General features: G+C 50.0%; 4 protein-coding genes across 5 annotated transcripts; 3 read left to right on the top strand and 1 right to left on the bottom strand.

Annotated features, from left to right (window-relative positions):
* Positions 1 to 1,449: 1,449 nt before the first annotated feature.
* Positions 1,450 to 3,241, bottom strand: LOC127597396 (chemokine-like protein TAFA-5). Its single transcript, XM_052060386.1, has 3 exons — positions 3,108 to 3,241; positions 2,801 to 2,995; positions 1,450 to 1,607 (listed from the first exon to the last, which is right to left on the bottom strand). The coding sequence occupies exons 1-3, from the start codon at positions 3,196 to 3,198 to the stop codon at positions 1,450 to 1,452; spliced, it is 444 nt and encodes a 147-aa protein (XP_051916346.1). The 5' UTR covers positions 3,199 to 3,241.
* Positions 3,242 to 4,833: 1,592 nt separating this feature from the next.
* LOC127597419 (zona pellucida sperm-binding protein 3-like) lies at positions 4,834 to 8,989 on the top strand. The gene is made up of 9 exons (XM_052060415.1): positions 4,834 to 5,080; positions 5,782 to 6,101; positions 6,225 to 6,343; positions 6,472 to 6,575; positions 6,650 to 6,827; positions 8,172 to 8,289; positions 8,377 to 8,459; positions 8,620 to 8,729; positions 8,876 to 8,989. The coding sequence occupies exons 1-9, from the start codon at positions 4,966 to 4,968 to the stop codon at positions 8,938 to 8,940; spliced, it is 1,212 nt and encodes a 403-aa protein (XP_051916375.1). The 5' UTR covers positions 4,834 to 4,965; the 3' UTR covers positions 8,941 to 8,989.
* A 294-nt stretch (positions 8,990 to 9,283) lies between these two features.
* Positions 9,284 to 14,888, top strand: LOC127597353 (ceramide kinase-like). Of its 2 annotated transcripts, none has more exons than XM_052060342.1 (12): positions 9,284 to 9,648; positions 10,310 to 10,471; positions 10,558 to 10,680; positions 10,756 to 10,881; positions 11,057 to 11,123; positions 11,196 to 11,341; positions 11,457 to 11,531; positions 11,601 to 11,739; positions 12,004 to 12,083; positions 12,242 to 12,456; positions 12,528 to 12,751; positions 12,869 to 14,888. In XM_052060342.1, exons 1-12 carry the CDS (start codon positions 9,525 to 9,527, stop codon positions 12,954 to 12,956), a joined length of 1,569 nt encoding a protein of 522 aa, XP_051916302.1. In that variant the 5' UTR covers positions 9,284 to 9,524; the 3' UTR covers positions 12,957 to 14,888. The 2 variants fall into 2 exon arrangements, with proteins under 2 accessions (XP_051916302.1, XP_051916301.1); XM_052060341.1 differs by having other exon boundaries at positions 9,286 to 9,648; positions 11,601 to 11,859.
* Positions 14,889 to 18,906: 4,018 nt separating this feature from the next.
* Positions 18,907 to 26,182, top strand: LOC127597397 (cadherin-related family member 5-like). Its single transcript, XM_052060389.1, has 14 exons — positions 18,907 to 19,146; positions 19,936 to 20,102; positions 20,387 to 20,476; positions 20,546 to 20,635; positions 20,723 to 20,824; positions 21,424 to 21,609; positions 21,936 to 22,026; positions 22,109 to 22,206; positions 22,400 to 22,603; positions 22,764 to 22,874; positions 22,955 to 23,021; positions 24,533 to 24,880; positions 25,244 to 25,419; positions 25,685 to 26,182. Exons 1-14 carry the CDS (start codon positions 19,068 to 19,070, stop codon positions 26,180 to 26,182), a joined length of 2,307 nt encoding a protein of 768 aa, XP_051916349.1. The 5' UTR covers positions 18,907 to 19,067.
* The last annotated feature ends 1,285 nt before the right edge of the window (positions 26,183 to 27,467 follow it).

Below are 27,467 nucleotides of genomic sequence, written 5' to 3' on the forward strand. Positions count from 1 at the left end.
GGTAAAGTGTGGCGCTTTGTGCGTGAAACTTTTCCGACAGGCGTTTTCTCAGCGGCGTAAAGGTGAACCACTGTTCAATTCCACTTTTGGTCGAAAGAATTCAGCTCGTCGTCGGACAAGCCGCCGGAAAAACAACTTTGATGGCATAAGCGAGCCAAATTCGCCGTTCGGTCTCCATATGTTCGCCACACGGCCGCCCGTTTAATAAAAAAAAAACAACAACAAACAAATACAAACTCCATATCAACAGAAGTGAGTTCAGTGGCTTGGGGGGGTGGGGGTGTCTGTGTTGTGGCGCCACGTCAAACAACGGCCGCGCTAGCGTGCCAGCGGCGTAACAATTACAACTTGTAAACTTTTTCCCAGTTTGATTTGGCCGCACCGTTAGCATGAAACGTTTTATTTTTAGCGTCTTTTTTTTTTTTTTTTTGTACACGCCACCAGAGCGTTGGCGGCTTTGCGCCGGCCAATCGCTTCATTTGTCGCCATCGTGGGGCTAATTGGACCTCCGGAGGAATAACGAGGTGACCCGATGAAAGCGACACGTGACTTTGGCTTGGTCACGTGACGACTTTTCAGGCCTTTTTTTGTTTTTTTCTGGGTTTTTTTCATCCCGTTCACTCGCTTGGCGGCGTTTTGCCTTCTTCTTGTGCCGATCTGACAAACTTTCCGCCAAAAGTCTGTTTTTGATCGTCCGACTTTGATTTTCTGGGCCAAAGAGACGTCACGACACCGTGTTGACACAGTTAAACAGAAACGCGAAACGTCGGGCGCTTTTCGATGATTTCATCTTCGGGCAAAGACGAGGCAGCTTTTATTTCTGACGGCAGCTAAATTAGCGTGCGACACAAAGTTACAAAAGATCAACTTCAAGGCAAACAAATTTGGGCTGACTGGACGCCGGTGGGAAGTCTTTCGGACGGCAGGCGGTAAGTAATATGTGCTCCTGATGGTTGGGAATCAGCTGCAGCTGTTTGATGCTCGCCTCGAGGCCGCCGACTCCTTGATCAGGTTTTTCACTCAAATCTTGTTCCGCCAACTCTGCTAGGGTTTACAGGAATGCCCTTTGAAGCCGCGCAACTTTGGGGGCGGGGGGGGGGGGGGGTTGTCGGTAGCTTTCCGTTAGCCTGCGCAGCTATGCGATGCATCCGCAGGCTTGTTCGAGCTAACGGCTGCATTTTTCACGAGTTGCAGGTTGGGAGTTTTCCGTCCTCGTTGTCATCGCCGTCAGGAGACCTGCCGGACCGGACCCATCGATGGCCGACGGGGTGGTTAGAAACAAGAAAAGAAGAAAATGTTACAGTTGCGGCCCTAAAAACGACCTTGTTTGCGGACCAAAATGCAATGGACTGATGACAGAGCCTTGCGGGACGAGATGTTGATTTTTATAGCTGCCATTGTGGAGATAAAATGAAAACGAAGACTAAATAATTAGACCTCAAGGCTTTCTCAAGCCAAGGGTGAGCCGAGCGTTCTCACCGTGGTGGTCTTGACTCCTCCCCCCGGTCGCGTGCAGGTCCAGCCCGACCGGTCGCCGAGCAATTCACAGCCCTCGCCGTCCAGACACGGACTCATCCGGCACCACTGACGACTCAGCACGATGTCGGCTGCCCGGACAGGAAGGGAACCGCGTTCGTGACAATACTCGTGCTAAGCTAACCTGAAGCTAACTGCGCACTAGCTGGCTCGCCAAGGCTAATGCGGGCCCACTGTTGCGTACAAGAAGAGAAAAGTCAAGAACATGTGGACAAACGAATGTTTTTCTTTTTGTTGTTGTTGTTTAGTAGCAAAACGAAAAAGCCAAAGTGACATAAATACCAACGAAGCGCTGGCGGAAAAGGTCAAAGATGTTTTTGTTTCCAAACATTTGTCATCCCTCGGCTGACACCCGTTGCCGAGTGTCATGTGACGTCAACGCTGCGTGACAAAAAGGAAAAAATGGGCCGCACCCCCTCCAACCTGTCCTGGAAGCTTTTTTAAAAAAATTTTCCTAACCAGCACATGCGCGTGCTAGCTAGCTAGCTAGCTAGCCACCCAACTAATCAACATAATGACACGGCAGCCTAATGATCCGTCTTTCCAATCGACCGACCAACCAAAATGTCTCCTAAAGTCCGCCCCCAAATCAGCAGCTAACCAAAAACCCGACGAACCAACTACCAAGTCCCGACTGAGCCAACAGGCGGCTCAATACGCTAACACGCCGCTACGTGCCGCTAACTGTAACCAGGTGAACCTTACTTAGACGTTTGTAGTGAAGGCTTCCTTGTTTAACAAATGTCGCACTGTCACTTTAAGAGCCACACTAAATCAGAACACGCGGGAACAGATGCGGCGTGTGACAATCAGACCAGGAAGGGAAGTAAGTGAGTCGTGTGAACAGCTGCGCGGCGTAAGTGTTTGTTATCTAGCTAGCCGACATCCAAACGAAATGACTCACTCATAGAAACAATGAAGGCAATGAAATAAGTGAGGAAGAGGACCTAAGACAGAACCCTGCGGGACTTTTTTTTTTTTTTTTTTTTGAAATTATATGAACTGTGTTATCTAGCTAGCCGACATCCAAACGAAATGACTCACTTCACATAGAAACAATGAAGGCAATGAAATAAATGAGGAAGTGTACCTAGGACAGAACCCTGCGGGACTTTTTTTTTTTTTGAAATTATATGAACTGTGTTATCTAGCTAGCCGACATCCAAACGAAATGACTCACTTCACATAGAAACAATGAAGGCAATGAAATAAGTGAGGAAGAGGACCTAGGACAGATCCCTGCGGGACTTTTTTTTTTTTTTTTTTTTTTTGCTGTGTGCCAAAAATGATGAGCTGACGGTCTCACCGCGTACGCAGGCGGGGCGGGCGCGGGTGGCGCCGGCCATTTGTCCCGGGACGCAAGCGCAGCGGGCCGTCCGCCGGGCGACGCTTCGTCCGGGTTGGCCGCCGTCGCCGCGCTCCAGCGTCACCACTTGGCAGCTGCCCGCCTGCGGCTCACCTGCGCGAGACACACAATCGCCCGAGTGGCTCTTCAAAATAAAAGGACATTCCCCCGTCTTGTCGTTCTTGTCCCTGAATCGAGAAGATCACTTGAGCCGAGCGAGACGCACCTTGGCGGAGGTCGTGCCTGCGCAGCGCGCACAGGAGGAGCCAGCAGAGCCCCGCGGCGCTCAGGGCCATCAGCAGCCGCAGGAACTGCATGGGAGGCCGGCGTCCGGGGTCCAAAGTGGGGCTCAGCGACCGGATTGAGGCGCTCCCGGGTCGGTTCCGTCGGAGGGGCGCGGGGGCGGCATCCCGCGCGGGTGGAAAAGGTCAAACGCGGCAATTTCCCAGCCGGCGCTGTGCGGAGGAGTCACTGGAACTGAGTGCCGGAGTGAGAGAAAGAAGAGAGAAAGAAGCTCACTGCTCTCTTTCACGCTCGTCTCCGTGACGTCACGGCGGTGCGCAACGCGGGCGAATTGTTTGGTGTCAGGGGGGGTCCCAACTCATTTCACATGGAATGAAGCTGGCTTGACTCGTTAGCTTGATGCTAACAATTAGCTTTTGCCAGTGCGACTCAAACCCCGAGTCAGGAGCATTCAAGAAAAATGTCAGGAGCAACCACACGGACGTGTTTGTGACCTCTGACCTCTGACCTCTGAATTCTGTGACCTCTCCCAGGACCGGCGAGTCTTTGTGGTGTTGATGGGGAAACGATTCACTCAAGCGACATCGTCGGACTTTGCTGCGTGAGCGACCGATAAGTTGGCGCCTTCGTCGGGCCTCTTTTTTTTTTTTCTTGACGAGAGGGGGCGCTCTCGTGTCAACTCTTTGCAGCTACGAGTTTTTTCTCATTTCGGATGCCGACAAGTTGATGGCGCTCGAGGCAACTTCCTGTTTTCCCTCCGAAATGTTTCAATATTTCAGCGGCGTGCGGTGCCCCCCCCCCCCCCCCCCCGTCTCACTTCCCCCGGACTAAGGCGGGCGGGGGAAGCGTCAACTCACGCATCTTTGAGTCAGTCGGGTTGCGTCATCGCGTTGACGCCTGAAACGCGCCATGGGAGGCGGGCGCATCCGACGCGTTGAATCACTTTTTTTTTGTTGTTTGTTTGTCCTCCATGGAGGAAATGCGAGTCCTCCCATCAATCCGCATGAAGTGAACAAATGAAGGCAAATTTTCGCATACATAAAACATGTTTTAACATTTATGCCCCAAAAGACAAAAGAAACGCCTCGCAGCACGCACGCCTGACCTTTAAAAGTGCCTTTTAATGCCCCCCCCCCCACGCACACACACAATGAGACCAGTGAGCCAAACTCGTAGACAGACAATATTATAATATCACGCATGTATTCTTGATCCTCCGTGAAGGATGCAACGTCTTCATGACACTGCCCCCAGTGGCCATGGTGCTTACAACAGAAGAAGCAAGGGAATGTCCATTGAATTGAAGCACAAAGTGTGACAACCCCCCCCCCCAAAAAAAAAAAAAACATTGATCCTTTACAGCCTGTTGAATACTGTCTCGATTGGGTATAATTTTTAATAAAGCATAATATGACGTGATATTAGAGCCATTCTCAAACAGGTGCAGATCTCACGCTGCATTCAAGACTACTGCATGGTAGGACATTTCCAATTTGGAGGTTGAAAAAGACTCCCCAAAGACTTTTTTTAATGATTTATCAGTGGATAGCATCAATGAAGAAATAGGTCCTACGATACTGGCAAAATACACAAACCAAATGGTTGTCGACCTCGCACATCGAGCCTTTCGTGTTCCGGCCCAGGTGCCTGAAGCGGCGGCAAGTTTAATTTCCCATTTTTGCGTCGTCCTGAATGCAGCATCCGCCCGATTTCACGAACCAGTCTCGGCGGCTGGACTCGGCGCAGCTGGAAACTCGGTGCAATCAGCAAGTGGGAGGAGCCTAAAAGCACCATTTCATTTCTTTTCTGAAGTCAACTCACCGAAGCAAAACGTCATCACCATGACTCTGAACCAAGTACTTTTATGTCTAGCGTTAGCTTTAGCATTAATAGCCTCCGCCCGGAACTTGAAGTTGAGACCAAAAGTCCAGCAGCCGGCAGGTAAACATTTCCAAAGTCCTCATAAATAAATTGAAATCATGACGTTTTGTACATGATACATTTACAAGCGGACAGGGAAACTCTTTTCATGGTTTCCCGGTCGTCTTTGATGAGTTTCTCACTGTGCTGTTCTCTTCTATCACTGAGCGGCGCTTCGGGACGCGTTTGCTTTTTGACGGTTTTTGACTTTTGTTAAATTGTTAATTATTATCATTTTATATTTGAGCATTATATTCTTTTATGTTACAGTTCCCTAAATTAATTACCTAAATTATATTCTGTTTTATAATAATTTCTGAAATATTCATATGTTGCTCGCATCTGATTGGCGAAGAAAAGCCGGAAGTGTTTTCGTTACCGGAAATAGGGGCGTTCGTTCGAGTGTTGCCGGGCAGACGTAAAGACAAACAAAGTGAATTTTTCCTTTTTGACCATTCCGAACGTAGATCCATCCATCCAAAACCTAAGAACCCCTCAACATACACATTTACTATGTTAATTCATTTTACTGGTTGCTAAATTCACGAGATTATGTCGAATGCGGTTCAAATAATGAGAACTCTTATGTTAAAATAAACTATTTTACTCTTCACCACGCCCCTCAACTTCCTTTTCAAAATACAAACGTTAAAACGACTTAAAATTCATCGCTTAATGTCACGGAATCGTCATTGGCGCCCGCACAGTTTGTCGATCTCCGTCTGCAGGTGGCCAAGCTTTTCCTCCAACGCACCAAGTGAAGCGATCCTCCCGTGAGCCGTTGTCCTGGAGGTCTCCGGACCCCCCGGCGGAAAAGGAGCCCCGCTTCCCGCCGCATTTTGAGCCGAAGAAGCCTCCCGAGGCGTCCGACGCCATCCAGGTTGTGTGCGAGGAAAACTCCGTCCGGGTGGAGGCCAAGCGAGATCTCCTGGGGATCGGGCAGCTGGTCAAGGCTGAGGATGTCACGCTGGGAGGGTGTCCCGCCACCGGCGAAGACACTCGGCACCAGGTCCTCATCTTTGAATCGGAGCTACACCAATGCGGCAGCCGGCTGCTGGTGAGTTTCTGACCGGATCTGAAGTTCTAAGACTTGACGCAGACCGAGGTCACCTTGACTGACGTTGCTTTGGAAATTGAAATATGGAGCCACCGCATCCGGTTCCTTTTTTCTCCATTTCAGATGTCTGAGGACGACTTGGTCTACGTGTTCACGCTGCAGTACACCCCTTCTCCACTGGGAGACACGCCCATCATCCGGACCAGAGATGTCACGGTCAGCATTCGGTGTCAGTACCAGAGGTGGGACTCGACGCAACTTGTGCCTTTTAATAATAATAATAATAATAATAATAATAATAATAGTCCAAGTCGATCTCCTCTCCAGAGGTGGCGCCGACGTTCCGCCAACTTTGCTTTGCGTTTTTCAGGAAGCATAACGTGAGCAGCGGTTTCCTGAATCCCACCTGGACCTCGTTTAATGATTCTCAAGTTTCTGAGGAAAGCCTCTACTTCTCCTTGAGGCTGATGACTGGTGGGTGCCTTTGAGCTCACGGCGCTAAAATCGTTTTGAGGTGATGCTCTGGCTTGTCCTCGTCCTCTCTCAAGATGACTGGCAGGTCGCTCGGCCGTCTTCTCGGTTCACGCTGGGCGACATGATGAAGTTTGAGGTTTCGGTCAAGCAATTCCATCACACGCCCCTCAGAGTGACGGTGGACGACTGCGTCGCTACCGTGGTCGGGAACGTCGACACGGTCCCTCGGTACTCCTTCCTGGGTAACAACGGGTGCGTTTGTTTGGACCAAAGTTTTTTTTTTTTAAACCCTACCTGGAGAGTTGGCAAAATACAGTGAAACCCCGCTATGCGACCACCTCATTTAAACGACCACCTTAAAAATACGACCGGTTTTGTACAGTCCCAAATAGAACGCCTATGTATTGTATTGTATTGAAACCCTAGAAATGAGACCACCCCGGAATTCAGAATTGCGACCGCGATATCCGGTCCCAGGAAGCTATCGCCTCATAATTGCGACCACGTGTGAAAATGGCAGCAAGCAAGAAGAGAATTGATTTGACCCTACAACAGAAAATTGAAGTTATTCGAGCCAGTGAGCAGCCAGGATCGAGCCAGCGACCATTGGCTGAGCGGTTTGGAGTTGCAAACGCTAGCTCTTCTAGAAAACGCCTGTGCTACCGAAGTGACTACGACGACGTGGACGAGCTAAGTTGGCGATGGTTTCAGAAAGCGCGCAGCCAGAATATCCCTATCAGTGGACAGGTGATCCAGGAACAGGCACGAGAATACGCGAAGGAGCTTAAAAAGGACGAAGTCTTTAAAGCGTCCAACGGTTGGCTGGATCGTTTCAAAACAAGGCACAACATTGGAGGCGCTAAGCTGTCAGGAGAGCGAGCCAGCGGTGATATGTAGTTTTTTTTTCTCTTGCCTTATACATACATAGACTATTCAAATGCTTAAATTTCTTTTGTGTACAATACAGTTGCATGTACAATCCATCATTTATTACTCATTGTGTGTACATGACGCTACAGTATATTGTTGCATGTGAGCCACATTACTTCTGCATTATCATTACTGCATGCCACTTCAGAAATCAGACCACCCCGAAAATAAGACCAAACGCATTCAAACGAAATTCAAACGCATGCTCACCTCCACCATTTATCGATCTTGAGCTCACTGCTTGTGTACTCTAATTAACGCCGATGTCGCCGATAATTAGTGCTGTCAAACGATTGAAAGATTTAATCGCGATTAAACGTGTCATGGCATAGTTAACTCAGAATTAGCCATAGTTAATCACAGATTTTTTTTCATCCTAAATTTCCTCTGATTTCTTTATCTCTCATTTTTCCCATTTTAATGCTCTCATCAACATGGAATCGTGGATCCGTTTTCTTTGTGCAAAATACAAATATTTACTGAAACGACAATTTCAATTTTACATGAACATTTTTCACTTGGAGCAGTTATTCAAACTTGTAGCGCATTTGATTATTTTAGAGCAACGTAACATCCGCTGTGATTAATCCGATGTGATTAATCTCGTGATTAAAAAAAATAAAAACAATTCGTCTGACTTGAGTCTTTGTCTCGCGGTTCGTTCAGGTGCCTGTTTGACAGTCAGTTGACGGGCTCGGGCTCCCGCTTCCTTCCACGCTCGCGGGACGACCGGCTGCAGTTTGAGGTGGAGGCTTTCAAGTTTCAGGAGGACGAGACAGGCGAGGTGAGACCGCCGATCTTCTGACTGTACTCCAGCTGACTGGTCCCCCCCCCCCCCCCCCCCAAAAACGTCCTGGTTGTTGTTCTTCAGATCTACATCACCTGCAGCTTGAAGGCCACGGCTGCGACGTCGCCGGCGGATTTTCTCAACAAGGCCTGCTCCTTCAACAACGGGTGAGTCGCCGCCCACTCCGACTGGTTTCAAACGTTGATTTCTCAAAAGCGGCATCAAACTTGTCCTCAGGTCGTTCAGTCTAAAAAACAGTAAAATCCTAAAAATGTTACTTTTTCATAACGACGTTCCAATCGTGCGTGTGTGCGATGGGGGGGGCAGGTGGACAGAAGCAAGCGGGGTCCATCAGGCGTGTTCCTGCTGTGACGCGGACTGTGGGACAGGAAGTCGGAAGCGAGTGCGCGGAAACCAAAGTCCTCTCGCCGCAACGGGTTTGTATCATGACACAATGTCCAAATAAAATGGTCTACTGAGGCTTTTTTAAATTTATTTTTTAATGTGCAAAATATCAAACCGGAGTTTCCGTCAAAGTGTTTGTTGTTTAATGTCTCATTTTTGTGACCCTTGCCAATTGCAGGTGCGAAATGGGAAGAGGCGGTTGCAGTCGGACCAATCACAGTGTACAAAAGACCTGCCGAGTGACTTTTTTTTTTTTGATGAAATGGATTAAATTCCTGTCATCGCAATCACATGACCTCCCTCTGCTTGCTTTAACGAAATCCCACAGAATCTACATTTGAGTTCAACAGCACCCCCTGCTGTTTCAATACTCTAATCCAATCCATTTTTAGTCATGTAACGCGTTCAATACGGCGAATATATCTTCTGTGGCCGTTAAACATATTTTTAACGGCGTAAATCATTGGTGTCAAACATACGGCCCGCCCAACACGTAAATACTTTCGAATCTTTAGAGAAATGCGTTTTGTGGTGAATTGTATTATGACTACTGCCGTTATAAAAAAAATCCCCGCATTCGAGGCGAGCCGTGAATGCAGCATTAATTAGGCCACTCCCACTTCCGGTAAATACCCGTTATCCCAAGGGGAAAAAAAAACAACCGGAGCACAATCCGCTGCTCGGGGGTAACTTGGGCCGATTGATTCTCGGTTTAATTTTTGGGTCCTCCTCGTCCACTCCCGAGCTGAGGTGGATGGCGCTCGCGTAGCCAACATGGTCCAGCCGAGGTAACATTTTCCCCGGGCCCGAAGGACGCAGCCGGCCCGATGGAGAGGCCGGTGAAGCTGCTGCTCTTGTCCGAGCTGCGCGTCCGCAACGTCGGCCACGAAGTGAGCCTGTGCCGCTCCCTGCTCACCTGGAAAAGGCGAACCTTCAGCCCGTTCAGAGCCAGTAAGAATCCAAAAGAGCCCAGCCCGGGCCTACCCGAATCGCGTCCCACCATTTGTTCCCTCTGAACACACCGAAGAACGAGAAGTTAATGACGAGCCGAGCACGTTTGTGTCGCGTCAGTGTCACGCGCGTAGAAGAGAAATTCAGATTATTATATAGTATATACTATACTATAGTATTTTTTTTGAAGATATGAAACTCGGATGATTAGACGGCGTAGGTTTTCTACAGCATCCGCTTACGTAACTAGCCACGTGCCACTACCCACTCGAAGAAAAGTCTGCGTTTTCCGTCAAAACGTGAATCGAGTGTGTGTGTGTGTACTGTTGTCGTTTATCGGGGTCAATGGGGACCAAAACCACCCGCGATAAACGAAAATCCGCGAAGTAGTGACACCCCCCCTCCCCATTGGTGTCACAATATAAGGCCAAATTTAATGGTACACACGCACGTAGAAGTAAATTTTGTAGTAATTAACATTACTTGATGCGATATACTAATAGATTTAAACATGTATACGTTAGGTTAGGTGAGTGTATGAATACAATAAACATACATGTAGTACTGTATATGTTGCTCTATGTGACGTCATAGTCAAGTCAATATGAATATTTTCCCATGAAAGCTTTGACATTTGCGCGTGTGCCTGCGTTTGCGTCAGGTGTGTGTCACAGCGTGCCTGTGTCAGAGATTGTGGCTGTGCGCGAGGAGGAGGAGGAGGATACGAAAAAGGAAGAGGAGGAGAAGAGCGCAAGAGAGAACGGCAGCTGGAAGAAGATCAGAGAGAGACGAGACAAAGAAAGCCGCCGGCTTTCTTTCACAGGTGCCATCGCCCGACTTTGACGTGCAAATCTCAATGGCGACTAATACGCCCAATTTTTTTGGGGGGGTGTCGTTCCTGCTTTGCAGTTTCGTACGTGGAGAGGTGTCGGCAGCACCGCTGGCGGTGCGCCCATGTCACCTTCACCTGTCCACAGGTGGCGCTGTGCCACCGTTGGGTGAACACCATCGGAGAGCAGCTTGCGGCCATCAGTATGTACCCCCCCCCCCACACACACACAGAGCTGTGAGGTAGGTTGTGTGTAGCGTTGCGTGGCCTCGTTGCAGGCGGCAGGCCCACTCGGCTGCTGGTGTACATCAACCCGTACGGCGGCAAGCGGCAGGCCAAGCGCGTCTACAAGCAGAAGGTGGCGCCGCTCTTTGCCCTCGCTGGCGTCGGCACGCACGTCATCGGTACGCCGGCCATACTGTCACACAACACTCGCTTTAAAAAAAGAAATGGAAGTCAATAGAAAGTGTGGCGGGGGGGGGGGGGGGTCGGGGGGGTGGCGGTTGATAACATCGACATGAAAAAAAATGTCTTTCCAATTGACTCGTCTGTTGAATTAATTCTATGGATGTGCTTAAGTGACGGAGTACGCCAACCACGCCCGGGACCACCTGAGGGAGGAGGCGGAGCTAGAGAAGTACGACGGGTGAGTGAGCGGCGACGTCGGCGCCGAGGTCAGACCGGGCGCCGGCCGCTAACGTGCGTCTCCCGTCGTCAGCGTGGTGTGCGTGGGCGGCGACGGCATGTTCAGCGAGTTGGTGCACGGCTTGGTGTGGCGAACGCAGAAGGACGGCGGCGTGGACGTCGACGGGCCCCAGCGGACGCTCATCGCCTGCTCGCTACGCATCGGGATCATCCCAGCAGGTCTGCCACTCGCGAGCTTAGTTTGTTTCTTCTCCACTCGAGCCGATGGCTCGCTAGCAAGTTAGCTGCTTTGTGGTTTCGCTGACCCCGCCCCGCCCCGCCCCGCCCCCCACAGGTTCCACAGATTGTATCTGCTTCGCCACAGTGGGCACAAACGATCCCGTGACCTCCGCTCTGCACATCATCGTGGGTGAGTGGGGGCCGCCGGCGTGTCGAAACGCCAAAACGTGGTCACCGAGTGACCTCGTGAACTCGCCAGGCGACAGTCAGCCCATGGACGTGAGCTCGGTGCACCGCGACGACACCTTCCTGCGCTACTCGGTGTCGCTGCTGGGCTACGGCTTCTACGGCGACGTGCTGACGGACAGCGAGAGGAAGCGCTGGATGGGCCCCGCCCGGTACGACCTGGCCGGGCTCAAGATGTTCCTCACGCACCGTCACTACGAGGGCACCGTGTCCTACCTGCCCGCCGGCGCCGGCGTGGGACAGCCCAGGGATGCGTCCAGGTGTCGATCTGGGTGAGGGCGAAACCGGTTGCCGAGCGCTTTGGACTCTTGCGAGACCGGCGGAAACCTTTGAAACGGAGATCGGAGTTTCAAACCCATCTTGGGGCGGGCTTCCAAAGTTGAAACCAACACAAACGTTTGGTTTTTCTTTTGCAGTTGTTCCGTTTGTCAGGACAACAAGACGCTGTTGTTGGGGAGAGCCGGCGTGGACCAGACGGACCCCAAGGAGGACGGCGGTAGCTCACGCCTTGTTTGCATTCTCCACCGCACAAAATCTGCCCGACTACAACGGGTTACTGCCCCGCGAAAACGGACACGCGCACGTATCGTGTTACGACGACAAGTGCGGGGTACCGTGGACGGACCTCTGAGGAACACCGCATGTGTGATTCAGATGCAGAAAAGGCAGAAGCCGGCTGGCGGAGCATCCGCGGCAAGTTCCTGGCCATCAACGCGGCCAGCATGAGCTGCGCGTGCCCCCGCAGCCCCAAAGGCCTGTCGCCCGCCGCCCACCTGGCCGACGGCACCGCCGACCTCATCCTGGTGCGCAAGTGCTCCCGCGTCAACTTCCTCAGGCACCTCCTGCGCCACGCCAGCAAGGACGACCAGGTGAGCCGCCCGATCGCGCCATCGCTCGCCGGCGTGCGTCCTCACGTCCGTCTGCCCCCCCCACCCCCCAGTTCGACCTGTCCTTCGTGGAGGTGCACCGCGTGAGGCGCTTCCGCTTCACGCCGCGACACTGCCACAGCGACTCGGACTCGGACCTGGAACTGGACCCGCTGGAGGGGAGGCGGCAGATCTTCGGACAGATCTGCCGAGACCACCCGGCCTGCGGTTGCGCGCCCGCCTTCAGCAGCTGGAACTGCGACGGCGAGATCCTCCCGCACGCGGCCATCGACGTCAGGTTCAATTCAAACAGAATTTAGAATTTTGAAAAGATTCATTAAATTGATCTTGAATTTCCTTCCTAAGAGGCGACTTTATTTTGAAAGCTTTTGTCGTGTGTGTTGTTGTTTGCCAGAGTGCATTGCCAGCTGATCCGACTGTTTGCCCGAGGCATCGAAGAGGCGGCCATGTTTGATGAGCTGGCGCCCGCCTGCTCGGCGTAGGCCGCGGAGCCATCGAGCCTCGGACCTGCGAAGGGCCCGCGCCGGTCGCGGCGTCCCTTCCTCTCCGTCGTCTTGCGTTCGGCGCGTCTGAATGGCAAGACCAATTCGGTCCGATCTCGGTGTCGGGGTTTCGTCGGCTCTGAATTTGGAGTCAAATGCGCTCTGAGGGTTGCTTGGGGTTTGGCGTTCAGGTCCGGTCCGCCGCGTTCAGTCAAAGGTCAAAAAACACCTCAAGTCTAGTTTCATTGTCGAGTTCTATGTGTAGTCGGCTGTCAGTTCGGAGTGGAGTTCAGGTCCGTTCAGTCGCAATGTCAAAGTCCAAACGGTCGGGATCTGAGTCAGGAGTCAAGTTAGATTTGTCCGCCGAGTCCCATCCAGTCCGAATGATGGGTACGGTCTCGGTTTTGGAATCGGGTTCTGTCTAGCCATTTAGAAAAGTCAAACCTCAGCGTTGACTTTCGAGGCTATTTGGGGGTCTGACTGTTGTATCCAAAGGCCTGGACCGGAGTCTCCTCGGGACTCATGCGGCCAACTCGGGTCTCAGTACTGACTCCCACGTTTCGGCGGGTCCGAACTTGGAATTGAGTTTGGTCTGAGTGACGAGTCCAAATCAAGTCTCGGGCTTGAGTCCAAGGTCCCGTTGGCTCGGAGCTATGAAAGAAGCCGGACTCTGGTCTGGGTGTTGCTGATGCTTAGTCGGGTTGGAATTTGGAGTCGATTGAAGGTTTTGTCTAAAGTCCTGCTAGAATCTGAGCGACCACGTCCACAGCAAGTCCGGCGTCAATGTTGTCTGTTTCGTCGGGTCTGATTTGGGACCTGTGGGCTGGCTCTCTTCCAAAGATCTTGTTTTTTTTTGGTTGTTTTTTGTTTTCCTTCTCGTCAATGTTTGTTTTTAATTTATTTGTGTTAGCTCCACGATTGTCGAGAGGACGCAGGATATGATCTGCTCAAAGTATTCTAACTTATTCTGTCCGATTTTTTTTTTCGTTCTCCGTAATGTTACATTTTCCCAAAAGTCACTTTTTTTGGGTTTTTTTTTTTCAAAAGACGTGACATGAAAAAAACAACTCGAATGTTCGCTTGAAGCGCGACTTTTGCGTCAAAGATTTGAAGTTGAAAGATTCTCATAAAATCAGGACCTTGTGAATTGGAAAAAAAAATCACCAAAAATGAAATGCGAAAAGTTGACTTTTCATGCTTTTTTTTTTGGTGTGTGTGTTTTGTTTTTGTTTGTTTTTGTTTTGGAACGTGACCCGTGGAATATTTGAATTTGTTAACGTCTGTTACGAAACAACCACAACGCTCCACAAGAATATGAAACTCCAGGAGCAGATGCAAGTATGCAAAGGAAAAAAAAATGCAGTACAATGCTATTCTCAAAAGTTTTTTTTCCTCACGAAACAGAACTTTTGGAATGAACAAAAAATAGTTGTAGCATTCTACAAGTTAAATCAAGATTGAGGGAAAGCCACCACAAATGCAGTGGAGGAAGCTTCCCCGATTTCTTTTTATTTTATTTTATTTTTTGTAGCCACCGGCGACCTAACACTTTTAGTTGTTGTTTTGTATTTGCTTGTAGATTGGCAGCTTGTCTCCTCTGCTGTCCTGAGCTGGACTCATGATGACGAGTAACATTAATGGCATCTGGTTTTGCCGGTTAGCTTTCCGATTTTTGTGTCCCTGTAGCGCCACCTAGTAGCATAGCGGCGAACGCGGCAACAACAACACCAACAATATATGAAGACGCTCCAGAGGTTCCACCCGAGCAGCTTCATCAACAGGTTTTGCTTGAACTGTTAGCACGGCAACCGTGTTAGCATCGGCGTCCCTTTGCATGCTAATTAGCTGTCATTAGCATGCTAGCTAACTGTATGCGAGTTTGGGACCTGCCAGCTGTAGCCTCACACGGAAGAAATAAAAGCGAGAAAAGTTCCTTTTTGTTTCTTGCTTTCTTTCAGAATGGAAGACATGGATTGCCTTCTTCTGAATTTTGTTATGAAATGATGACGATGTTTTTGAAATGATTGGAGGGGGAAAAATAACTACAAAATGTTCACACGGAACCTTTGCGTTCATGCGTCACTTGAAAATATTATGTAAGACCTTTATTCGAAAATGGAAATAATTTAAGTTTTTCCTTGAAAGGAATCAAATCTCCATATTGACAACCTGATTGTTCTGAATTCTTTGCAATGTGTTAAAAATTTTAAGAAGAAAAAAAAATCATACACATTACATCCGGTTTAAATTTCCCCCAAAAAATCCCACGCAACAAGAATTTAGTTTTTTTTAAGTGCAGGGAATTGATTTAAAGTGAAGTGTTCAAACCCTTTGGCATAAAGCTAAAAAAAAACTTTTCCAAAAGGAAACGAGCCACTCTTCGTGAGAATGACGATCTCACGACGGATGCTATCACCATATCCGGCCTTTCTGTACATCTGTCATGTCGTCCTATCTCGGCCGAGCAAACAACTAATCGACATTTAACACACACACACACACACACAAAAAAGAAATGAATAAATATTAGTCTAGTGTTGCCCAAATCAATCATCTTGATTTGAGCAAACGAGAGGATGTGCGTTAGCCGCTAATTAGCGCCGGTTCAGGAAGTCAACCGAGCAAACGGCCGCCGATCGATGGCACAGAAAAGCGAGTGACGCGTTTGGGTCGATATCGGGTCAATGTCGGGTTCGTACAAGAGCGGACGCCGGGGACGCGTCCGACCAGAAAAGCGAACTGCCGGCGCCGGCCTCTCCACTTGAACCTTGAGGTCCAGACCAGGTGAGCTGCTGCTTTTGGCGCTTTTATCGTCTTCGGCCGGACTGAATTATTTTCTTGCAAGGCTTATTGTAGACACAGCACAATTTTATCCATAGAATCTTGTTGGTGCGAAAAAGGTGCTTTCTAAATATATAACTTTATTCTTGTAATTGTGAAAGAAAGGAAAGATCCCCCCGAACAGCGGGAAGGTTGCGGGGATTCGTCGAGCTTCAGATCCTCACGGGCTGGCCGCTAAACACCTGAACAAGTAAAACGGACGCCATTTGCTCATTCGCCTCGGCAGAATTGTCCAAAGTCATTATTGTCTTATTAGAACAACAAAAACGGGATTGTCATCGTGACACCGAAGCTCTCTCGGTGATGGCGTCATCACCGGTGCTGTGGTTGCTATGGACGCTCCTTTCGAGAAGCGCATCGCTTCCGGTCAGGTGAGTGCTCACGTGACGCGGGAAGGGGATGACGTGGGTGTCTCGACTTGTCGTACGCCGTCCAGACATGCGGCCGGAGAGGAAGACGAAGGCCAGGCGGAAAACGTGCCGACCGCCAGCGGACACCTGAAGGCAGCGCGAGATGACGCCAGACTCAGGTGACGTCACTGACCGCAACGGCGCCCCCGCGTGGACATGTGACGAGGCTGCAGGCTGACGTTGATTGAAAGATGGTTTTGCTTGTTTTTCTGTATTTGTGAGCGTGTGTGTACGCGCGTGTGTGTTTCGCGCGTTTGGCTCATGCCTTGTTTGCGTGTTCGTCTGTCTGGTGTGCGTGCGCGAGTGTTTGCTCAGGCGTCAGCTGGGCGACGTGGAGTTCTCAAGCCGCTACGCCGACTTCCTTCGCTCCAAAGCCAAACTTTCGTCTGTTTGCTCTTTTCTCAAGCGCATGAAGGCCGCCAGGAGCAGGTCTCACACACACACACACACGCGCACACACACACACACACACACACACACACACACACGTTGACAAAGACATGCGCAAGGACCGGCTCGCGAACCAAAGGGCGGTCCTTGGTACTCGGCCTCGGCCTCGGGGTCAAGACAACGCCTTACTATACATGGTCGTTTTTTTTTCGGGCTAAAAACGCCTTACTATACATGGTCTTTTTGGGGGGGTTAAAAACACCTTACTATACATGGTCGTTTTTTTCAGTTAAAAACGCCTTACTATACATGGTCGTTTTTTCGTCTAAAAACGCCTTACTATACATGGTCGGGGTTTTTTTTCGGCTAAAAACGCCTTACTATACATGGTCGTTTTTTTCGGCTAAAAACGTCTTACTATACATGGTCGTTTTTTTCAACTAAAAACGCCTTACTATACATGGTCGTTTTTTTTTGTCTAAAAATGCCTTACTATACATGGTCGTTTTTTTCGGCTAAAAATTTCGTCCAAAAACGCCTTACTATACATGGTCGTTTTTTTCATCCAAAAAGCCTTACTATACATGGTCGTTTTTTTCGGCTAAAAACGCCTTACTATACATGGTCGTTTTTTTCATCCAAAAAGCCTTACTATACATGGTCGTTTTTTTCGGCTAAAAACGCCTTACTATACATGGTCGTTTTTTTCGGCTAAAAACGCCTTACTATACATGGTCGTTTTTTTCGGACAAAAAAATGCCTTACTATACACGGTCGTTTTTTTTGGTCTAAAAACGCCTTACTATACATGGTCGTTTTTTCGGCTAAAAACGCCTTACTATACATGGTTGTTTTTTTTCAACTAAAAACGCCTTACTATACATGGTCGTTTTTTTTTGTCTAAAAATGCCTTACTATACATGGTCGTTTTTTTCATACAAAAACGCCTTACTGTACATGGTGGTTTTTTTCGGCCAAAAACGCCTTACTATATACATGCTCGTTTTTTTCATCTAAAAACGCCTTACTATCCATGGTCGTTTTTTTCATCCAAAAAGCCTTACTATACATGGTCGTTTTTTTCGGCTAAAAACGCCTTACTATACATGGTCGTTTTTTTCATCCAAAAACGCCTTACTATACATGGTCGTTTTTTTCATCCAAAAAGCCTTACTATACATGGTCGTTTTTTTCATCCAAAAACGCCTTACTATACATGGTCGTTTTTTTCATCCAAAAAGCCTTACTATACATGGTCGTTTTTTTCGTGTCAAAAACGCCTTACTATACATGGTCGGGTTTTTTCGGCTAAAAACGCCTTACTATACATGGTCGTTTTTTTCAACTAAAAACGCCTTACTATACATGGTCGTTTTTTTTTGTCTAAAAACGCCTTACTATACATGGTCGTTTTTTTCGGCTAAAACTTTCGTCCAAAAATGCCTTACTATATACAAGGTCGTTTTTTTTCAGTTAAAAACGTCTTACTATACATGGTCGGGTTTTTTTTCGGCTAAAAACACCTTACCTTGTCAAGTCCCTGGCCTTGGCGTTGGGTTGTCTGTCCTTGGACACAACACAGTCAACTGTTGCTTTTTCCCCCCATCCGAACCACGTTTGAACATGCACGAAGTTGACAGTCGTCCAAGTGATGTGTGACGTAACGGTGGGCGTGTCTTTGCAGCGTGTCCGGCGGCGTGGGCGGAACTTCGGAGAAGGTGGACGTGCTGCTCAAACGGTTCATGTGCCCGGCGTGAACCACCTGATTAGCGATGATGATGACTATGATGATGATTAAAGTGGTTTTGCTCACTCCAGCCTTCCCGTGCTTGTCATTCACTTGCCGGGACAGAACAGCCGGTCTCAAACCACATCGCAGTCTGACGTCGCGTTAGGAATGACATGCGTACTCTGACATGAACATGGGGAGTGCGTATAACATGATGACATCACATTGCACACGCCATTGAGACGTAATAACGCGGCAAAAGTTAAGTCAGCTGTCGCTTTGTAGGCGTAAAAAGCAGGATGTTCAGTCAAATTCAGCTCCAATGAGGCAGAGCTGAAATACTTTTTCACCCTTTCACTTTCAAATTTAGCGTTTCAAACGAGTGTGCCTCCATCTAGTGGTTGATGGTGGAATGACACCCAAAATCGACGGGCGTTCGACTAAAATCGTGTCATTAAAAATACCCACAAAATAGCAAAAGGGCAAACTCCGAACCTGTATTGAAGGCGGAATAGGCCCCAACCCCAAAAGGTCCAGAAATACAACTCACCCGCTTGTTCGTTAACTCGATTTCGACACAAGGAAGCGAATCGGGAAACAAACAAAAAAACACACATGAATATGTTATAAAGTGTCTCAGCTGACTGTGCAAACAAAACCATTTATGGCGGGGAAAAGTCCACCCTCGTAAAGGCCAGCCGATAAGCAGACGGTGGCCAGAAGAGAACCGCGCCACCCGACATGGACGCCAGCAAGAATTTCCGCTTCTTCTTTTTGGTGTTTTTGTTCGTCTTTCTGCCCGCCTCAGAAGCCCAAGAACGTGAGTTGCGCTCAGCTAGCTTGCTACACCACTCGATTGATCGGATAAATGTCACCGAGCCAAAGTTCGGACGTCGATCGCATTTGCCAAAAGAGTTTTTCTTCAAATTTGCAACAAAATCCAAGAGTTCTTATTCCATAATTTATTGAAAAACTTTATTAGGTACAACTTTAGGGGGGAAAAAATTGTTTAAAAAAATCGGATTCACGACACGATCATGTGGCATTTGGCACTTGTGAAAAACAAAAACATCTTTTGGGTCATTATTATCAATTTCGTTTTATCATGAATTGGTGTTTTGTGGTGTCATTTGGGGGGGGAAAGGGATTTTTGTTCAAATCAATCTTTTTGGTGGTATATCTTTTCTATTTGGAAACCTGCTTTTGGGGGGTTTGATGACTCCCTCAAGTTTTCCGATTTTGCCTCTGACATTTGAGAACATCCAAAACTAGATCGACATTTGTAAATACAAAAGCGTATTTTAGTGGCCCGAAAAAAATTTTTTTTGACCGAGTCCTTATTTTTTGGCGTTAAAAATAAATAAAAAATATTTTCACGGGGAGCCTCGGGTGTCTTTTCAGGTTTTTATATTTTAGGAAAAAAAAAATCTGAAAAGAAATGATCCCAAATAACATTTTAAAAAGGTACTTGAAAAAACAAACCAAAAAAACAAGGACCTACGCGCCGACGTGCCAAAGGTTTTTTTTTTTTCCCCAACTCACAAATTTCAAAATGGCAGAAAACGTCCCGCCGGTGGGTTTACGCCGTGCTTACCGCATCTATCATCAGTTTGTAACGCTCGCACGTCGGTGAACGTCAAGGAGAACAATGCGGTGGGCGACCTGGTGGAGACCATCACGCTACAGGACGGGATCACGGCCTCCTTGGCTTCCGCCGACGTCCCGTTCGCTCTGGACGGGAACCGGCTGATCGCCAAAGAGGTTCTGGACTATGAGGTGAGCTCGGCCGACAGCCGGGTGACAACCGCTTGAGCGCTTGCCAAAAAAGATTCCAATTTCTTGCAGAAGAAACAAGATCACGCGGTCACGGTGAAGTGCCGAAAGGAAACGGGCCTCGAGGTAAGCGTTCAACCTCCCTCCCGCCTACCGCTCCGTTGGACGCTTCACCGTGGTTTTCACGAGTTCCTTCATCTTCCTGGACCAAATATCTCAGCGCCACAAACTTTTTTTCCTCAATGACACACACACACACCGCTAATCCATCCAGTCTGATTTCTCAGATGATCCTGATCATCGTGGTCATTGTGGAAAACGTGAACGACAACGCTCCGATCTTTCCCAAGGACACGTACCAGATCCAAGTCAAGGAGGTGAGTGCTTGGCGGTTGCCTGCGGATGCTTGCAAACCAACGCTAACTGGTTCCCATTTGGCATCTTAGCTGGCTCCCGTGGGGACCCTCATTGGGCAATTTCCCGCCACCGACTTGGACGAGGACACGACGCTCTTCTACAGGCTGACATCGGAATCGGTACGTTCTTCTTCTAGCCGAGTCCCAACCCGCTTCAGGATTTCAGCCTGTTTTTTTCTTCTGTTTGTTGGTTTTGTATTTCTTCAGAATTACTTTGGACTGGCGTCGCCCGAAAACCCGCAACTGGTCATCCAGAACGTTCTGGATTACGACAAAGTACAAAACGTAGAGATGCTCTTGTACGTTCAGGTGAGGATGCGTCACCAGCCTTCGAGCGTTTTGGTGCCTTTGGGACAGCTGCAGCTGTTGTGAACGCACGTCGTCAATGAAGTTAAGTGGAGTTGGGTTGAGCTCAACAACTTGTGATGGCAAAACGAAGCTTCACGAAGAGTCAAAAATTATCGCACAAGTGCTTCATGAAGCTTCGGTCGCCCATCGCGACTTTGAACGTTACTCTCTCGGGTTAGGCAGTTCAAAAGCAATCGTGGGGGTTCTCTCTTCCGTTTTTCTCGGCACTTCAATGCCGTTCAATATGATTTACAGAAAATCGTTTGAAGAAAAATGCAAGGCGATTAACTGGTCGCTGCACTCAAGCGAATATTCCGGGAGCACGACCACCCTGAGCTCGAGTCAACACTGCACTTACGAGTGGAGTCTTGCAATCGTGCCAGGTCATCGGCAATGCCGACAACGGTGGTCGAGCTCATATCCATTTTTTGGTTTGGTTGTTTTTTTTTCGTATGACCGAGGCGCCGGACGGGTGACTCACGTCAAAGTCGGAAGGGCGTTACGTGACGCCTCTTTTCCACGGATGTCCTCAGCCAGATTATCCCTTTTCTTTCGACAAGGACACGCCATTGTCCGGTTCCGGCGGCCAGGTCTCATTCAACGCCACCGCCACCATCCAAGTCAACGTGGTGGACGTGGACAACAGACCGCCCTGGTTCCAGCCCTGCAACAAACACCCGGTGGCCGGTGGCATAGTCTGCCAGAATACCGGCTACACTGGCCTAGTGAACCTCAACGAAATGGAGGCGAGTTCCTCTCATGATCAAGCTTTCCATTAAAGGTCAGACCCTTCGACTCCCGACCAAGGGCTGTGAGGAAGTCACCTATCGGCATCGGGGCTGATTATTGGTTTCCGGCCGACGTTGGCCTTAAATCGGACGCCTCGACTGGCCGTATGACTTGCTTACGCCAAGTGACGGCTTGACTAGCTTGCTTTTGCCCCAGTAGCTTTGGAGCTCCTTGAAATTTCATGGTGGAGACTTACTCCGACTGACTGGTTTATCCAGTCGAAGGTCGGAATGTTAGCGCATGTCCTTGTCTGATTCGGTTTCGGATCCTGTTCTTACACCAGGCCGGGCCATTAACGCTGAAGCCGGGGCCGCTTCACGCCATTGACGGCGACGTTGGGATCAACGAGGCCATCGTCTACTCCTTCCTGAGCGGTAAGGCGCGCGTCCGTTCTAATTCACGTTTCCGACCCGCCTCCGGGGCCCCGCCGTGGTCACATCCTGCTGTCCGGACCAGGAAATGAGGACGGGCTGTTCGACATCAACCCAAACACCGGCAACGTCAGCATGGTGAAGGCGGCCGACGTTTTGGGGACCATCAGTCTGACAGTTTTGGTGAGTCCTTCTCAGTGCTACCTGTCACTTTTGAGTCAGCTGGAGTTACTAGTTGGGGACCTTGATTTGGCGGAAATTTTCATTCCTTTGTTTTTTTTTGTTCAATCAACGAAGACAAAAAAAAAACTGCAGAAAACTTGGGTCAGGACTTGATTGTGAAAAACTTATTTGGGGGTTTGCTCTTGTCCGGCAGGCGGCCCAGACGCCAAGCAGTTCTCAGTTTGCCACCACCAGCCTCACAGTCAGCGTTCAGGTGAAGAGCCTGCACATACCGCGATTCCAGAGGCCCGAGTACCAGTGTGTGGTCGCTTCAGTGGGCGCCATGGCGACAGACCCGACCAACAAGGACGAGCCGCTTCAGATCATCGCCTTGGATGAGGACTACGCCGGTGTGGGGGTAAAGCCCTGTTGATTCTTGAGCCGTTGCTATTCTTCAGGAGATTGCTCCGGTATCTTCTGTACATCACTTGAGTACCTGTTTCGTTGATGTTGTCGTCATTTTTAAGTTTGAGTCAGCCATACGCACTGACAAGGCCTTCCTCTTCCCGCCCCACCAGGGGATAAACCCTCACATCGTCTATGGCGTCATCGGAAGCGAGGACTTTGCCATCGTTAACGGCTACTTGTTCATGACCACCAATCTCCCGGAGGGCACTCTCTCTCTGCAAGTGAGCTCCCCCAACCCAAAGCCCGGTCGGGAACACGAGCGCAGCCGTTGTCTGGCTAAACTGCCGACCTCACCCTGCAGGTGGAGGCGGTGGACACGTCCAATGGGGAGAATGTAAGAGCGCAGCTCTCGGTGGAGGTGAAATCAGGTAAGGAGACCTCCTCTGACATGGGGCAACCATAGATGTCAAAGCAGCAACGGTGGGGGGGGAATGTGTTTACATGACTCGGATGGAGTCGGACCCAAATTCAGGACCATGGACTCCTGTACATTGCTCAAGGCTACCAAAGACTCGACTTGATCTCTGTATTCATCGGACGCAACTCGATTTTCGACTTGAAATCGGTGACCTTTCCTTTTTCAAGGCCGAAAATCCGCACGCTGCATTTTTGAAAGAAAGCGTTGTGCCCGCAAACTCGGTCACTCGCGCTAGGCTCTGTTGCCGAGTTCACCTCTTGAGCCAAGAATCACGGAGTGAGCCCTGAACATGACTGAGGTTCTCGGGAGCCGTTAACTTTAGCCTCATTCGCTGATGGGCTTCATCGAGAAGACGAGAAGAGCATGGAAAATACACAGACTTATGATCGGCTACTGTACCTCTGGGAAGCTGCCAAACGTCTCTGGCATCGTGCCAGGCTAAGAACTGATCTCAAACCTTACGGCGACTCCAGACTCTTTCCACCGGCGGCTGTGGAATGGGCCTTCTGGTCTAGAAATCATTGACCGTCTTAGGTGTCAAATGTTTTGGACACATGCTCATGGAATACAAAACATGTCTGCAGACTCAGTTCCATCAGTGGAGACCCGATTGCTTCTTTCTCATTTTTTTTTTGTAGCTCCTGGTCAATCTACGTCAATCCCACTCGATTGTTTCATCTGCACTTTCATTCTTTCATTGAATCATCTTTTGGTCCCCACAAAGTACGTTGAGGATTTGCCTTGCACACACATAGTGGGACACAAAGAAACTTGCCGTGCCCAGACTTGCCATCCAATCCAAGTTGTGTCACAATCCATCGGTTTCCTAGCGCTGATCCTGTTCAGTCTCTCCAAGCTGAAGGGTGGCCAACAAGGGGAAGTTAAACACCCTGGACAAACCGGAGAAAATCCCACCAAATCAGAAATTGAGGGGTAGACATACCCGCCGCGTGGACTGCTGTCAGCAGTTCTGGACTGTCACATCCGAATCCCTCAGGAGGAATCTTCCATTTTCTTTTGGGATCAGCTCTGAGCCCCTTCTTGTTTTGCTGCGGTGATGGGCAGACTGACAGACAAGGTCCCACAGGAGTTTCCGTTCACGACAATTTTTGCACAGGGCGGAATGGTGAGTTTACGCATAGTCGAGGTGGAGAAGCAGCAGGAGGTCCAGTAGTTGGCGGAGAAAAGGCGGAGAAGAGAGTACAGGCCGGATGGGGCCAAAGGGTGGCGAAGCTAGCAGCGGCAAAAGTGAAGGTTCACAGGACCGTCGGGAGGCCAGCCATATGTAGATGGCTGGAAAACAACAGCGGGCACTCTCACAAAGCTTGCACATTCAGCTGACTCAGGACGACGTTCCCCCATTTGATTGGCGGACAGTCGCGGGGCTGAATCGTGGCGCTGGATGGATGGTGACAGACCTCCACCCCCGCCCACTAAGATTCACATGTGCTCTCCTCTCAGGTCTCACCACCACCGCTTTGCCTTCGAGCACTCCCGACAGCGTGACCAGCCCCTCGACCACTGAGGGTGGAACCACAGATCAGGCAGAGTCCACCACTAACCCCGAACCCTCCACCGAAGGCAAAACCACTGAAACAATGGAGTCCACCGCCAACACTGGCACTTCTACTGAGGGCACAACCACAGAAGCCCATACGGAGTCCACCACTAACTCCGGAACTCCCACCGGGGACGGCATCTCATCTGGTGTCACTGCCACAAGTGAAAGTAGCTCCACCGCCGCCACAGAATCGCAGGTGACGCCACTGGTCACCGACGGTCCCACCAGCCCTGCGGACCCTCACACAGGTGGTCATGGATTTTGTCTTACTAGCTGGCATCCGGTTGGCCAGAGAGGTTAGCCAACCGGGTCATTAGTCCTAAGGAAGTCCTTCACATGACTTCCTTGGGCAACGTGGGTTCAGTTCCAACGCGGGCAGTGTGTGAACGCGAGTGCGATTGGTTGTAGGACCACTGGTCCGGGGGGTTGCCCAAATCAGCTACCCGGGTCCGTGAACAGGATAGTTCTTTTCCAAAAAGTATCGAACGGATGGACGGATAGGCAACCGGAGATTTGCTAGTCGCTGGCGGTTCAACTTCCTCTCGCCATTTTTCACAGCGGCTCGAGCCACGTGTCCGCGGTTATCGACCGTTGACGTTTATTTCTTCCAGAGAAGGCGCCAATTCCGCCGGGCGACTTCGGGCCAGGGGACATGGCCGCGCTGGGGGCGACCCTCGGCGTTCTTCTCTTGGTCTGCGCGGTGACCATCGGAGTGCTCGTTTGTCGCCTTCAGAGGGGAAAAGCCGACTGGAGGAAGATCCACGAAGCCAGCGTCTTCCGAAGCTCCGTGAGTCAAGTCTGCCCTCGCTGTCCAATAACGTACCCAAGAACCAGGACATCGTCACGTTTGTGCGGTTTTGGAATTCCACTTTTCGAATTGCCGGCGTTTGACTTCACTCCCCGGTCCCGCCTTTCCGCTCTCGCGTTTCTTCCGTCACTGTCCGGCCTCTGACACTTTGTGGTTCGACTACGGACAAAGCGGGAAAAGACAGCCTTGGCGGTTGCGCGAAAGGGGATATGGCCAAGCGCTGAAAATGGTTTTGTCTCCGCAGGTGGGCCAGGGAGTAGGTGGCGAGAAGCAGGGCGTCCAGTACACAAACGAGGCTTTCCAGCACGACGATGACGACAACGACGATGGCGGCGTGGGCTCCGGGGGTCCGTTTGTCACGGCGGTAAAAGAGGGGCCGGCGGACGACTCCGCCCTCACGTCCAGCGTGAGGGCGCTGGGCACCCTCCTGGATGCCGACAACATCAGCCAGATGAGCTCGGACAAGGAGGAGGTGGTGAAGCCCATCCTGACCAAAGAACGCCGCCTGGAGGAAGGCTACAAGGCCGTATGGTTCAAGGAGGACATCGACCCGGACGCCAAGGAGGAGGTGGTCATCATTCCCAACAGCAGGGCGGACGACAGCGAGGACGAGGACGACGACGCCGCCCCCGCTAAACGCTCGCAGCCAACCGAGCTCGACCTGGACAGCGGCTTGGGAGTGAGGATCGAGGATCCGGCGGAGGACTCGGAAAGTGACGACGTTCTGAACGTCGACCTTTGAGGAGGGCGCGGCGGGAAGCAATAAAAGCGGATGACTATTATGGTCTGGCTGCACAAAACAAAGCCCGAACCAACCACGCCTGAAACTCAAATCGCGTAGCAGTCATCAGCAGACTCATTTTAACAAGCTAGCAGGTGGGAAGATAACGCGTTCAAAAAGTACAGCGTAATCAGGCGAGAGCTGCCCTTTGTTTTTCTGCGAGGGAGGCAAAGGTCAGCTGCCAGGAAGAAAAAATAATGTTTTCCCCTTCACAGCTCCACAAGTCCACAAGAGTCCCTGTCCACTAGAGTCCCCGATGCGCAAATACATTTCATGTCCGTCGCAAATTGTTGATTCAATATGAGCAGATGTCCATGTTCAATCATTCTGAAAAAAAATCTTAATAAATAATACACATTGTAGATCAGGGGTGTCAAACCTGTTTCTGTCCTGGGTCGCGTTGTAGTTACGGTTTCCCTCGGAGGGCCGTGATCAATTTTGGGATTACTCCATTTTACAATCAGAAGTCAAGAATAATGACTGTTTTGGTGGATTACGTCTGACAAACTGAAATGTTGCTTCAGACTTTAGCGAGAGACATGGAACTTGACATGATTGAATTGCTTTCGCGGGCCACATAAAGTGGTGTGGCGGGCCAGATCTGGCCCCCGGGCCTTAACTTTGACACCTGTGTTGTAGATTCTTTGCAGTTACATTTGAAGCGATCCCAGAAGTAACTCCGTCGTGGAGCCTTCGCATGACTGACAGACCCGAAAAATACATCAAAGTCTGAATCTTTTTTGGGGGGGGGGTCGGGTGGGTACGGAAATTGATTTGACCTCAAAATAGACCCTGCGCTCATGCCAAAATCTGCCAGAGTAGACCCGTAGCTTCTTGTCGGCTCTCCGTGACGGAAGATAGGAAGGTCACTTACCCGGGGTCAGGTCACGGCGGGGTCGCGGCTTTAGCGGGGAAGCCCGGACTTTCCTCTCCCCAGCCACTTCTTCCAACTCTCACAGTGTTGGAAAGAGACGGAGAGTTCCCAAAGCGTGGCAGCGTTTCCCAGGTCTTACCCGGAAAACCTCACCAGGGAGTTCAGGAGGCGATCCCGATCTGGCGCCGCCTCTCGACGCAGAGGATCAAGTCAAAGCTGGAAGTAACTCCAAAAATGGCGGGAGCAGTAGCGAGGCTAGCCGGTCACTCGCCGAGCGAGTTCAGTTATGCACGAATATCAAAGGACAGGTTTTTTTTTTTTTTTTTTTTTTAAGTTAACACCAACAAGGCAGAAGCGAGTGCGCACCAACAC

Source organism: Hippocampus zosterae, chromosome 3 (assembly GCF_025434085.1).
Source record: "Hippocampus zosterae strain Florida chromosome 3, ASM2543408v3, whole genome shotgun sequence".
Classification (NCBI taxonomy): Eukaryota; Metazoa; Chordata; class Actinopteri; order Syngnathiformes; family Syngnathidae; genus Hippocampus; species Hippocampus zosterae.

Coding starts and splice junctions, on each gene's coding strand:
- LOC127597397 (XM_052060389.1), top strand. CDS start 19,068: ATGGACGCCAGCAAGAATTTCCGCTTCTTCTTTTTGGTGTTTTTGTTC. Junction 19,147..19,935: donor CGCCTCAGAAGCCCAAGAAC/GTGAGTTGCGCT, acceptor ATCTATCATCAG/TTTGTAACGCTCGCACGTCG. Junction 20,636..20,722: donor ACAGGCTGACATCGGAATCG/GTACGTTCTTCT, acceptor GTATTTCTTCAG/AATTACTTTGGACTGGCGTC.
- LOC127597396 (XM_052060386.1), bottom strand. CDS start 3,198: ATGCAGTTCCTGCGGCTGCTGATGGCCCTGAGCGCCGCGGGGCTCTGC. Junction 2,996..3,107: donor CAGGCACGACCTCCGCCAAG/GTGCGTCTCGCT, acceptor TGTCTCGCGCAG/GTGAGCCGCAGGCGGGCAGC. Junction 1,608..2,800: donor TTTGGCACACAGCAAAAAAA/AAAAAAAAAAAA, acceptor CTGTCCGGGCAG/CCGACATCGTGCTGAGTCGT.
- LOC127597419 (XM_052060415.1), top strand. CDS start 4,966: ATGACTCTGAACCAAGTACTTTTATGTCTAGCGTTAGCTTTAGCATTA. Junction 5,081..5,781: donor GGCAGGTAAACATTTCCAAA/GTCCTCATAAAT, acceptor CAGGTGGCCAAG/CTTTTCCTCCAACGCACCAA. Junction 8,730..8,875: donor AAGTCCTCTCGCCGCAACGG/GTTTGTATCATG, acceptor TGCCAATTGCAG/GTGCGAAATGGGAAGAGGCG.
- LOC127597353 (XM_052060341.1), top strand. CDS start 9,525: ATGGAGAGGCCGGTGAAGCTGCTGCTCTTGTCCGAGCTGCGCGTCCGC. Junction 11,124..11,195: donor GAGCTAGAGAAGTACGACGG/GTGAGTGAGCGG, acceptor TCCCGTCGTCAG/CGTGGTGTGCGTGGGCGGCG. Junction 12,457..12,527: donor ACGCCAGCAAGGACGACCAG/GTGAGCCGCCCG, acceptor CCCACCCCCCAG/TTCGACCTGTCCTTCGTGGA.